General features: G+C 33.8%; 2 protein-coding genes across 3 annotated transcripts in view; one reads left to right on the top strand and one right to left on the bottom strand.

The window, feature by feature from the left end:
• LOC110110572 (protein COFACTOR ASSEMBLY OF COMPLEX C SUBUNIT B CCB2, chloroplastic) overlaps nt 1-1949 on the bottom strand; it is a gene marked incomplete in the record, with an annotated part of 16243 nt that extends 14294 nt beyond the window's left edge. The window contains 3 exon segments of the mRNA XM_028701139.1: nt 1312-1383; nt 1481-1590; nt 1673-1949. Coding sequence (XP_028556972.1) covers nt 1312-1383; nt 1481-1590; nt 1673-1898 — 408 coding nt within the window.
• Nucleotides 1950-8596: 6647 nt separating this feature from the next.
• The window catches only part of LOC110110615 (probable transcriptional regulator SLK2), a 31247-nt gene continuing 26705 nt past the window's right edge, over nt 8597-13138 (top strand). The window contains exons 1-5 of one of the 2 annotated variants that reach the window (XM_020842191.2): nt 8597-8735; nt 8853-8921; nt 9101-9954; nt 10042-10173; nt 10388-10436. In XM_020842191.2, coding sequence (XP_020697850.1) covers nt 9286-9954; nt 10042-10173; nt 10388-10436 — 850 coding nt within the window. In that variant the 5' untranslated portion in view covers nt 8597-8735; nt 8853-8921; nt 9101-9285. Of the gene's footprint in view, nt 8791-8852; nt 8922-9100; nt 9955-10041; nt 10174-10387; nt 10437-13138 lie in introns of both variants that reach the window. The other variant, XM_020842193.2, reaches the window with a different exon arrangement.

Genomic DNA, 13138 nt, shown 5'->3' with positions numbered 1-13138 from the left:
TTCTGTTTCTGATTTAATACGACTTCTGTTTCCGTACCATTCTGTTCTGATATGATCTGAATTTCTGATTTCTGTATGATTCTGACTCTGGTGAATTAAATCTGTTCCGGTTTGATCTGATCTGTACGACTCTGATTTCTGTCTGATGAGTTTGGTTTTGGATTCTGAGAATTTTGATTGGAGGTTTGTTGCTTTGCTGAGCTGTTGAGCTCACTCTTGTTTTCTGGTGGTTTTCAGGTTCTGGGAAAGGGAAGGAAGTCCAGGAGTAGATTTCTGAGTTCTGATCAGTATAGGTATTTGTTTGTACCTTTTGATTTTTGTACAGTCATGGCTTTTCTGTTCTGTCTTTCTTTCTGTTCAAAAGCCATGTACTGTATCTGTAGATGATTGTTTTGAGGAAAATGAAAATATAGATGTTTTGTTCCGCTGTGTTTGATGATTCATAGTGGCTCTGTGTTTGTGTGTCTGTTGAGTTTAATTATTTGGAAGATTCAGTTCAGTAACCAAATTCCAAAGCCAGATCCTGGATAAGAAGGTTTTGTCGCGGTCCGGCTCGGGCGGGATCCGTCCCCGTCGGGTCGGGTCGTGACATTATGTTTGAAAACCGTTTTGTAATCTAAATTGTGGTTCGAACCTTCCAACAACACTTCTAACCCTTGATTTGGACCGGTTTGTGCTCGAATTGGGTTGGATTCAGTGTCGTTTGGGTTCGTATTCTCGAGATGCTCAGTTTGACTATAAGTTTGCTGAAATCGGAGTTTGGATGGTCCCAATTTTAATTTCGGAAGTTTCCAACTTAATTTTGCATCGAGATTCGTGTCCGATCAAGATAATTTTTTTATGACATATCAGTTACAATTATATATTTTCTTATTGTGGTGTAAATCTTGATCATTGTGTGATTTTAGTTGACTTCAAATTTCTTACAAAAATTTCATTTGGGTGATCTTTAAATTATCATTTGGGCAAATTTATGGACTTTTTTAAATTTTCATATTTTCATAGTCATAATTAAAAGTTTATGAACTATAATTATTGATTCATCTGAATGATTTTGCACACCACATGTTGGATTTGCATTGAAAAAACACAGACACAAAGAATTCAGGCACTAAAAGTGCTTTGAACACCTACAGAGCAAAACTATCATTTTTTACTTCGAGGATTTTCAGCATCTTGACAACATACTATGTTTTCAGTGTGAAATATGTAATGAAACATGTCAGTTCGGCATTTTGTCGAGCTACCATTAAGTCATTCTAAAAGCAGCACCAAAACCAAGAACACCAAATAGGGTAATGAATTTTGTACCTTAAGAAACTTGCCAATATATGGTAATGTAGTGGAGAAGACAGACAAGCAGAGACCCAAAGCCTCCGACCTCTGTAGCGAAAAAAAACAAAAGCAAAAGCAAGTAAAAAAAGTTGGTAAAGAGGTATCAATTCGAATGGGATTCGAAGTACTCAGGTCAAGATAGTACAAGCTGAGCTGGGGCGGGTGAAGACGATATAAAATGATTTAAAAGAATGAGAGATCCAAAGGCCACACCAATCCATCTGGGAAGGTAGGACTCGTCCAACCCCGGTATCCCTGAAACCAAAAAAGGCAAAAGACCGGTTTTTCTTCAGAAATCTAAGAAGTAAGGGAATGCATTAAGCTTAATAGAACTTGCCGAGGGTGAAACGAAGGACGGAGAGCCTAAGCTGCTGGTCTCCCTGCAGGTTACGCTCTTGGACGGCAAAGACAGAGAAGCGACGGCAATGGACTCGGGTTCCGCCACGGTGGAGCAGAGAGCTTCTCCAGAAGAGTGTTGTGGGTTCAAAAAGATGACTGTTTGAGGAGACGCGAGCCGGTGAAGGCACCGAGCCTGTAAGAGCTTGGTGACAACTGCACAGCATGCTCTCTCTCTCAGTTCGCTAGCTCGCCAGGCGTCGGAGCTTGGTGACACAGTGCTGTACTATTGTGGATTATCATAAAGAAATTTATAACGGCCAATGGGCAAAAAACAGTATTTTTTTAATTTTATGTTATTTAATATTATTTTTATTGTCACCGTAAAAAAAAAATTTTCCCTAAACCGTAAAATTTGAGAGTTATAGCTGTTATTGTCAAAAACAATAAAAATTTTCTTTTGATTAGGGGTTGTATATTTTGCTGAAAAATGATCAGAGTAAAAGGAATATATTTTGAAATAATTATAAATTATAAAAAATATTTATGATTTGTTATATTGAGTATTCTATAAATACATGATCGTGGTTGGGCGGCCCGACGACCCGACGACCCGATCTAATGAAATTATAACATTATCACGTGTTTTTCAATTTACCATGCGGCCTGAGGAACCAACCAGATCCAAACGCAAAATATAAGTTTTAATGAAAAAAAAGTTGCCAATATCTAGGGTTTAAGATTTTGGCCGATTATTTCCGTCACTTGAGATGAGATTTATCCAGAAGAGAGCTAAGAAAGAAAAGATAAAAAGAGGCTATGAAGATGAAACTGATTTGGAGGACATCAAATTCTCCAAGGAGATGGAAGACATTACACAAAACGTCTAGGATGATTTATTATAGCGAACAATGAGAGATAAGTCAGAGATATTATTGATAAATTTTAAACTCCGAAGAGGTTTTCCTATTTTCTTTTGAAAAATTAAAGTTTTTAAGTTTAATTGTTGTGCACAAGCTTAGATGCAAGTTTGGATTCTATGTACAAGTTCATATAAAAACATAATTTATTGTGTATTATTACTACGTAATTTTGCTTTGTATTATTATTGCGTACTTTTGCTGTGTATTATTATTGTGTACCGCTGCAACTTTGTGTACTCCCATGCTTATATCAGTATGATTCAATATGTTTCTTTTATGCACATGATATTTATAATTGTGAGAATGAACATATGATTTTGTATTGTTATTATGCTCATAATGTTGGTTTTAGTATTCACAAAGAAGATCGCAGTTACTGGCCTAATTCGAGAAAAATAAGATCCAAGGACTTTGTTTGTTTGAAAGTTGGCTTTAAGAAGGGTTTTGACTTAAATTCTCAATCAAAATATATAAAATTAATTCATAGTTCATATGATTTTTAGTTGGGTCATTTATTGACACCCCTACTCAAACATATAGAAGGTTAGTATTCATATTATTAATTTTTAAATGTTATTATCAATCAACGATTATTATTGTAATAATTCAAATATTTGAAAAAAAATAAAAAATATCTAAAGTAGACTGCTTTAACGCTGATCTGATGAGCGCTAGGTCATGAAATATATATATATATATATATATATATATATATTCCTGCCTCCCCTCATCAATTTTAAGAGTGTTGTGGGTTCAAAAAGATGACTGTTTGAGGAGACGCGGGCCGGTGAAGGCAACGAGCCTGTAAGAGCTCGGTGACAACTGCACAGCATGCTCTCTCTCTCTCTCAGTTCGCTAGCTCGCCAGACGTCGGAGCTTAGTGACACAGTGCTGCACTGTTGTGGATTATCATAAAGAAAATTCTTATGACGGCCAATGGGTTTTAATTTTATGTTATTGAATATTATTTTTATTGTCACCGTAAAAAAAAAAAAAATCCCTAAACCGCAAAATTTGAGAGTTATAGCTGTTCTTGTCAAAAACGATAAAAATTTTCTTTTGAGTAGGGGTTGTATATTTTGCTGAAAAATGATCAGAGTAAAAGGAATATATTTTGTAATAATTATAAATTATAAAAAATATTTATGATTTGTTATATTGAGTATTCTTTAAATACATGATATTACTTTTCGTTATTTTATTTTGAGATATGATACATCATCATGAAAAAAATCTTGATTGGACACGAATCTCGAGGCAAAAATCAGGAACTTCAAAATTTAAATTCAGGAGCATCTGAGCTCCGATTTAAGCGAGTTTACAGTCAAACTGAGCGTCTCGAAAATACGAACTCAATGACACCAAATTCGACCCAATCTGATCCCAAATGGGTCTGAATCAAGGACCGAAGCGCTGTTGGAAGGTTTGAATCACAATTTGAGTTATGAAACGGTCCCCGGTTTTAACGAGCTTATACTCGAATCGAACGGTTCGACGAGACGAATCCAACGAGCCAAAGATCTCCGAATTCCGACATCACTAAGGCCTTCAAATGTCCAACGAACGGTGCACGATCGAAGGGTTCAACATCAACCGTCCATTCGACCACTCCCTATTCGCCTCTGATCTCACACATATTTACAAGTCATGCCACTCAAAAAAAAACTATAAATATAGCCCTTGTTCTTCACAAGAGGACTCAAGTGAGAGGAGAGAGAAGAAGAGAAGAGAAAAAAGGGAAAGGGAGAATCATCTCCTCCTCGACCACCGCGGAGTTCTTTCCGCTGCCTGAATACGCCAGAACTCTGCCGGATTTTCGGGAAACGCCTGAATTCTGCAGAATTTTATAGATTTGCTTCAAGTTAGAAGAAACGGATTGTAATCTGATCGTCCTGACTTGTGAAACGAATCAGCTTCTTGTAATTTACAAAACGCTAGTGGAACTTTTCAGCTGGGCGTGGCCCAATGGTTTTTTCCCTCTTTCGGGTTTTCCATGTAAAAATCATTCTAGCCCACAACAAGATAAAACTAATTTTGTGAATAATTTAACAATGATCGTGGTTGGGCAGTCCGACGACCCAACGACCAACCCACTGAAATTATAATATTATCACGTGTTTTTCAATTTACGGTGCGGCCTGACGTACCAATCAAATCCATACGTATAATTTAAGTTTTATTGTAAAAAAGTTGCCAATATCTAGGGTTTAAGATTTTGGCAGATTATTTTCGTTACTTAAGACAAGATTTACCCTCAGAAGAAAGCTGAGAAAGAAAAGAGAAAAAGAGGCTATGAAGATGGAAACTGATTTGGAGGACATCAAATTCTTCAAAGAGATGGAAGACATTACACAAAACGTTTAGGAAGACTTATTATAGCGAACAATGAGAGATAAGTCAGAGATATTATCAGTAAATTTTAATCTCCGAAGAGGTTTTCCTATTTTCTTTTGAAATTTTAAAGTTTTTAAGTTTAATTGTTGTGTACAAGTTTGGATTCTATGTACAAGTTCTGATAAAAACATAATTTATTGTGTATTATTATTGCGTACTTTTGCTGTGTATTATTATTGTGTACCGCTGCAACTTTGTGTACTCCCATGCTTATATTAGCATGATTCAATTTATTTCTTTTTTGCACATGATATTTATAATTGTGCGAAGGAAATATATGATATGTATTGTCATTATGCTCATAATGTTGATTTTAGTATTCGCAAAGAACATTTCAGTTACTGGCCTAATTCGAGAAAAATAAGATCCAATGACTTTGTTTGTTTGAAAGTTGGCTTTAAGAAGGGTTTTGACTTAAATTATCAATCAAAATATATAAAATTAAATCAGAGTTCAAATGGTTTTTTAGTTGGGTCATTTAGTGACACCCCTACTCAAAAAAATTGAAGGTTAGTATTCATATTATTAATTTTTAAATGTTATCATCAATCAATGATTATTATTATAATAATTCAAATATTTTAAATAAATATATTTGAAAAAAAAATTTCTAAAGTTGAGTGCTTTTGACACTGATCTGATGAGCGCTAGGTCATGAATATATATATATACATGAAAGAAAGTTCTTTGGATCATTTTTGTCAGTCATTTCTCTCACTTGGTTACTTGGCTAGGAATAAATCAAAAAAGAGGAAGAAGAGAGAGGAGAAAGAAAGTTCTTTGGATCATTTTTGCCAGTCATTTCTATTATAACTTTTAATATATTCGTTATAAGTGACTAATCTCTTACTTATATTTTCGATGATTTTGATTTCTACGAATTTTATCTCTTAAATATGTCAAAAATGTATTATCTCATGATTTCATATGCTTTCACCATACAAATTTGAATATCAAGAATACACTACTTGTACATTCGTAGACTTAGTAATGCCATTTGGATAAATATCAATCAACTTATTGCTTGTAGTTATCCCCTCAAATGTAAATTGACTAAACACCAACCCACTTATAAGGGCAAATTCTCTAATTTAAATATAATATTCTTATCTATTGTGTTGAGCATAATAGAGTATCCATTATTCATTTCACAATCAAACATCCTCATTAAAAGTTGATGAAATAAAACCTAAAGAACTATAGCTTATGAGCATAAAAAATAAGCATGTAGGGAAATTCCTCATCCTTTTATATAAAAGATCAAAACATACAAATCGAGTCATAATTATATATATTACACGCTACGCTCTAAAAGTAGACTGAAACAATGTAATGCCCCTATAAATGTTTAATTAAGTGAAACATCTACTTATATATAAAAGTAACTCAAATGAATGAATTTCATACATGAAAATAAAAATAAAGAATATAACATCATTCAAACACAATTTCAATCCTCGTTGCACCTTATTCAAACCATATTCGAATCTACTTAGTAGTTTTTTTTTTAGAATATTTGTTTTATAGCTAATGGCCAAAACCCAGGTTTGAACATTGTTCAAATATAATTTTTATGTTTGAAACCTAAGGTTTGAGCAAGATTAAAAAACTATAATATATGGCTTAAACTTAGTAAGAACCTCTCCACATCTTTTGAAGTTCATTTTGAAACTTAGGGTTTTAACCAAATATTTGAACCCTAGGCTTCAAACCCATCTCCTTCCTTCTCTTTTCTAATGTTCCTTCTATTTTCTAATGTAACAAAGGACGGGATCAGTATGGCAGAGAAGATAATTCCTGAAAAAAGTTTTACTAAAATAAAGTTTGACGTACAATTTACATCTACAGAAGGGAAAATTCCTTATAATTACATTATAAGGGTTAGTACTTTCTTCTTTTAAATTTATTTATTTGTCATACATAACTGTTGAAAATTATTAAAAGATATAATTGATTAGGATCATAAAAATTCTTAAATATTATTACAATTCAAATAATAAATTTGAAGCGCACAAAATTGACTTAATTGATTATAATTTTTTTATTCCAAAGATTATTCAACGTATAAAATGGTTGTATGAAAATAAATTAATTAATATCAATTTATTGTTCATGTAATAACAATTCCACTAATATTTAATTCATAATTATAATATTAAAATTTTGATAAATTATTTAAGTTTAACATAAAAAAAAAACCCTAAACACTTCAAGGAATATATTGCCAAAATAAGCTTTCATATCAATTTATTGTTTTGCCCAATGCACAAAAACTCATCATTAGAGGTCACTATTGATGTTGTTTGAAATTTTCAGCATCCCCCTTTTCAATTTGTGTTATTTTTAAGGGGATTGACAAACATAACATATAAACTTATTCTACTTATGTATTTAATAGATAAAATTTACTATTTCTTCACATAACATTTAAGGTTTTGAATTATAATAAAATTACCATATAACCATTAACCTTGTCAAATCGTCTAATTTGTGCGTCACTAGTTTCATCAATGCCTTCCTCAATGAGATCTAGATGCTCTTAGCAAGGTCACATTGTGACTTCTCCACATATTCATCGTTGTCAACCTTCACGCTAGTTCCATTATTAACAAGTTCTCATCTGTTCACTATAGAAAAATCACTCATTACCGACGGAATTTTCTGACGGTTTTCCGATGAAATGCAATGAGATAGTTTTTCCAGTGGAATTTTCCGTGGGAATTAGTTCGGTTGGAATTTCTCGGTGGCTTTTCCAGAGGATTTGTTTCCGGCGGATTTCTAGCGGCTTTTTCAACGGATTTTAAATAAATTAACTAAAATGATTAAAAATAACTATTTAAATGATTTTAAAAAAGATATTAACTAATTTAAATTAACTATTTTCCTAATTTAACTAAAATAATTAACATTTAATATTATTATTTAAATATTTATTTATTTTACACTTCTTCGTCATCTAGGATTTCAAGGGTTTCAAATTTTTGAATAGCATGATTAGCGATGTTAACAAAGGCAGTTGGTATAGTTAATAATAAATTTCATATGTTAAAATATCTAAATAGAATAATTTATGCGTAATATTTGTAAACCCCACTTATTATTTAATTTAAGAGATAACTACAAGTCGCTTATCTGATTGTGTGCTGGATCTTCGTACAACGCTAAGACGTTAAACTATATATTTTTCTACCGCCGCGAATATTCCAGGACGCAACATTAATCATTTAATATATTACAAATAATCAAATTTGATTCTATCAAATCCTTAAAAAATAAAAATATTCATGAAATATTTTAGTACAATAAATCATAATCATTAAAAAAAAGATTATTTGGTCATAAATCTCATAATATTTTATATTAGAGGCCTATTTCTTGTCATCTAACAAAAAATTTTATATTGCTCCCCATTATTATTTTATTTACCAATATTGCATCACATTATTAGAATAGATTGGTGTGTGGGCCATAATCCTGAATTAATTGAAGCGAATGCACGTATAATATAATGACATTTTAAATAATTATTTTTTAATAAATACAAAAGGCTAAATTTATTAAAAAATATATAGGCTAAAATATAAAAATCAGTATCAGGTGAATAAATCAAATATATGGTAAAATATCTGCGAGTTATAAGAGAAGAGAGTGACTCAATATAACGCCCAAAGCTCGCTGCTTTAAGCCCTCTCACCGGTTCCGTTTCCGTTTACGCTGATCTTCTCGTTTTTCGCTGGTTCTTGATCGGTAAATCGTTTCCTTTTTCTGCCGATCTTCGATCTACTGTATAATTGGTTAATTGGTAAGATTTTGAATTAGATCTTCTTTCTTTTCTGCGAAATTGGTGGATTTTAACGTGATTAGGGTTTGGTCTGCGAAGTTGGTGGGCACCTGCAGCTTATTTTCGTCGTCCGTTACATGACATTGTTACGTGTAAGTTTTGGAATTTGATGTTTACGATTCTCTTTTGAGCTGATGTTTTAGTTTTTTTTCGGTTCAAATTCTTGTTGAAAGTTACCTCTTTTCGTGTATCTTGTTGTCAGAAAGGGTTTGCTTATCGTTCTCATGTCTTAATGTTTGGGCCTGTTAATTTGTGGTATTCCTTGTGGCAGGGAAGAGCGGTGTTGGAATGAAAAGGGAGTTTTTTGGTTGCTGTTGATCGAGTGGGTCTTGCCCCACATATGTTTTAGGCTTTGCAAGGTGCGAGGAAAGCTCCTTCTTTGGTCCGGGCTTGGTGCTGCTGGCATTTTCTTTCAAGGTGTTGGGAAGAACCTGGCACACCCACGCAGCTAACTCCATGTCAGGGACTGCACGCTCTGGGCTTGGTAATGCTGTTTCTGGTGACATGAACCATGGAGTTCTGAATAGTGCTGCAAACTCCTCTGGGCCCAGCATGGGCGCGAGCTCTCAGGTCACCGATGCCAATTCCTCTTTTTCAGGTGGACCGCAGCTTCCGAGCAGCTCCAGCATCAATGATGAGTCCTATATGCATCTTCCAGCTTCACCAATGTCCTCATCCAACAACATTTCGGGCTCTTCAGTCATGGATGGTTCATCAATTATTCAGCTGAGTCCCCAAAATGAGCAGATTCAGAAACACGGTGCTTTGAGTCCTACCTATCAGTCAATGGTCCAGGATGCTGGAATGATGCCTGTTCAGAAGAGACCGCGGCTGGACATGAGGGTGGGAGATGTTAGTCAACAGCAGGTTATGCAACAGATGTTACAGAGGCATCAGAACCTTCAACTTCAGGCCCTTGTACAGCCTCAGAGGCTTGCTCATCTCCAGCAGCAGCAATTGATACAGTCGTTGCCGCAATTGCAGAGAATACATATGCATCAGCAGCCCCAAATGCCTATGCAAAACCCCCTCCATTTAATATCTCCAATGAGGCTCCCGTTTGAAAGTGGCTTGTGTGCTCGGCGACTTATGCAATATATGTATCACCAGAGTCATAGACCGGCTGTGAGTTCTGAACCTTTCTGCTCTATTTCATATACAACAATTCGTACAGGATTTGTTCTGATTAGAGCAATTTGATACTAACTGCAGGACAATTCTATATTGTACTGGAGAAAATTTGTGGCAGAATACTTTGCACCTAGAGCAAAGAAAAGATGGTGTTTCTCGTTGTACAATAATGGTGGAAATCATGCCTTTGGTGCTTTTCCCCAAGCTGCTATGGTTAGTACTGCCTGCTATTACATTCAGTATATTGTAATTCCTACACTACCATTATTGTTCTGCAGACTTCTTGTGCATGGAATTTTATAGTTACACATTGTATGCTTGCAAAACCAAAAATTCATAAATCATTTCCTCGACTCTATTACTATTTGTGCATTATCTTTGTTTCTGTTGGCTGATTCATACTTATGATTTTATCCTGCATGTACAGGATTCATGGCAATGTGGTATCTGTGGCTCTAAATCTGGAAAAGGTTTTGGTAAGTACTTTGCATTGTTTAGGGTAAATACTTGCTTTATCTGTTGGTTTTATTGCATACATATTCTAAAATATTTTGAGTGTGCCAATAGACTTTTCCTTTATCTGCATTTTTCTTAAGTTTGTTTGGATAAAAAATCATGCTTTACAGTTGCTAGTTTGAAGAAAAAATAAATGACACACCAATATAAATGAAAAATCTTATTATCAAGATTCACATTTTACATCCGGTGATCAGTGCATTTAAATTCATTGAAATTTCATCAGCATTGTTATCAGAATAGGAGGAGAGAAAGAGATTAAAATTGATATTTGTTTTCATTGCATTATGTGCTGCTATAAATATTTTTTCCTGGAATTTATTGATCACCACGTGCCTTCCTCCAAAGGTATTTCCAGTTGCACATGTTATCTCTACTTTCTTTTATGCAAGATATGATACCTTATCTGTTTTAATTTTCAACCGTTTATAGCGCATGTTATATCTGATGTGACATGCTTCATCATTATCATGGGCCCTAATCTCAACCCTTTTTGGCTCACCTTTATGAATCCTGCTCCATTGATACATGTTTTTTTGGAACAGTTAAAATGAGAAGAGTGTCATACATTTTATTTGAGAAGTTTTTATTGGTTCATCAAAAGATGATGTGGCTTAACTTTAAATGAAGAATGACAACAACAACAAACAACAAAATTAAGCCTTTATCCCACTACGTGGGGTTGGCTACATGAATCCTTTTTCTCCATTGTGTTATGTTAAGAGTCAAATTCCCATTTAAATCTAATAAAAAAGGCAATTTCTAAAATTTTCTAAGCCTTTTTATGTTTACCTCTACCTTTCTTAACATGTGCCAAATATAATATATCTGCTCTCCTAACCTGGTTATTGGAAGGCCAACATTTTATGTGACCAAACCATTTAAGACGACTCTCTCTAATCTTATCTGCCACTAGAGCTACTCCAACCTTTTCACGTATTTGCTCACTTCACATTCTGTCTCTAAGAGTAAAGCCACTCATCTATATGAGCATTCTCATCTCTGCACTCTTAACTTAATTTTATGATCCTCTTTTAATGGCCAACATTTTGCGCCATAAAATATTGCATGTCTCACCACCATCTTATAGAATTTTTCCTTAAGTTTGCATTATACTTTTCTATCACACCACAGGCTTGATGCATTCTTCCACTTCAATCATCCAACTTGAATTCTACTAATAATATCCCCATCTATTTCACCATCACTTTGAAAAATAGATCCGAGATATCTAAAACGTGTACTCTTATTAATGACTTGATCTCTCAAAGCTACAACACCCCCACTAGATTTATTACTGCTAAAATTGCACTTAATGTATTCGGTTTTAGATCTATTCAAACAAAAACCTTTAGACTTTAAGGTTGACCTCCATAAATCAAGTTTACTTTTAGGTCTTATCACCAAAATAAATATCATCAACAAAAAAACATACACCAGGTACATCCTTTTACAAATGTCTAGTAAGAGCATCCATGACTAAAGCAAAAAGATATGGGCTTAAAGCTGATCCTTAATGTAGTTCAATTGAAATAAGAAAATATTGGTCAAATCATATTGTGTTTGAACATAAGTAACAACTCCTACATACATACCTTTAATGATTTGAGTATAAGCATTATTAACCCCTTTCTTTTTTAAAACTCTCCAAAGCTTTTCTCTTGGAACTTTATAGACGCTTTTTCTAAATCAATAAATATCATATTGCAGATCTTCCTTATGTTCTCTATATTTCTCCATCAAACCTCTCAATAAATGTAAAACTTCCATAGTAGACCTACCTAGCATGAACCCAAATTGATTTTGAGAAGCATTAATGTCACATTGTAACTTATGCTTAGTAAATCTCTTCCAAAGTTTTAAAGTATGACACATTAACTTTATTCCTCCATAATTTACACACTCTTGTGCATCACCTTTATCTTAAAAAATAGGAATCAACACACTCCTCTACTCATCTGATAGCTTTATAGTCTTCAAAATAATATTGAAAGTTTCGTAAGCCAAAAAATTTATTCATCTCTTAATCAATGTTTAAAATTGCTTATTCGGGTATTGAGGCGTTTTTCATTCGTGAGGCGAGGCGTAAGCCTCAAGGCGTTTTGAGGCGTAAGCCTCAAAATCAAAAGATTGCATAAATATAAAATGATAAATTTTTTATATACTCATGAGTGAATAATATAAAACATAAAAAAGCATAAGATATTAAGTGAAATCAAAATATCACAATAATAAGATAACATGAAATATAGTTCAACTCAAAATTCTATCTTTTCGAAATCTCAGTATTCTTTTCATTAACATATAATTCCAATTTCAAGAAATAAGTAGCAATGACATATCACATAAGAACTCATAAATCATCAACACTATCATCACTAAAGGGTTCTTCATTTGAATCATCATTATGATGAATTGCTCTCCCCCCTTCATCCTCTCCTATAGAGTCCAATGTCGGGCATTTACTTTAAAATTTACGTAAGCTTTAATATATATACAGCGTGAGGCGTAAGCCTCATGCCAGTGAGGCGAGGCAGGCCTCAACCAAGTTGAGGCGCAAGCTTCATAAAAAAAACTCGAGGCGTAAGCATCGAGGCGTTTTTACTAGAATTGCGCAAAGGCGGACCTCAAGACGAGCCTCATATTGCGCAATTTTAAAACA

The sequence above is a fragment of the Dendrobium catenatum genome, unplaced genomic scaffold (genome assembly GCF_001605985.2).
Source record: "Dendrobium catenatum unplaced genomic scaffold, ASM160598v2 fragScaff_scaffold_1639, whole genome shotgun sequence".
In the NCBI taxonomy this organism is placed as follows: domain Eukaryota; kingdom Viridiplantae; phylum Streptophyta; class Magnoliopsida; order Asparagales; family Orchidaceae; genus Dendrobium; species Dendrobium catenatum.
The sequence above is the reverse complement of the archived record's forward strand: the minus strand, read 5'-3'. Positions and strand labels throughout refer to the sequence as shown.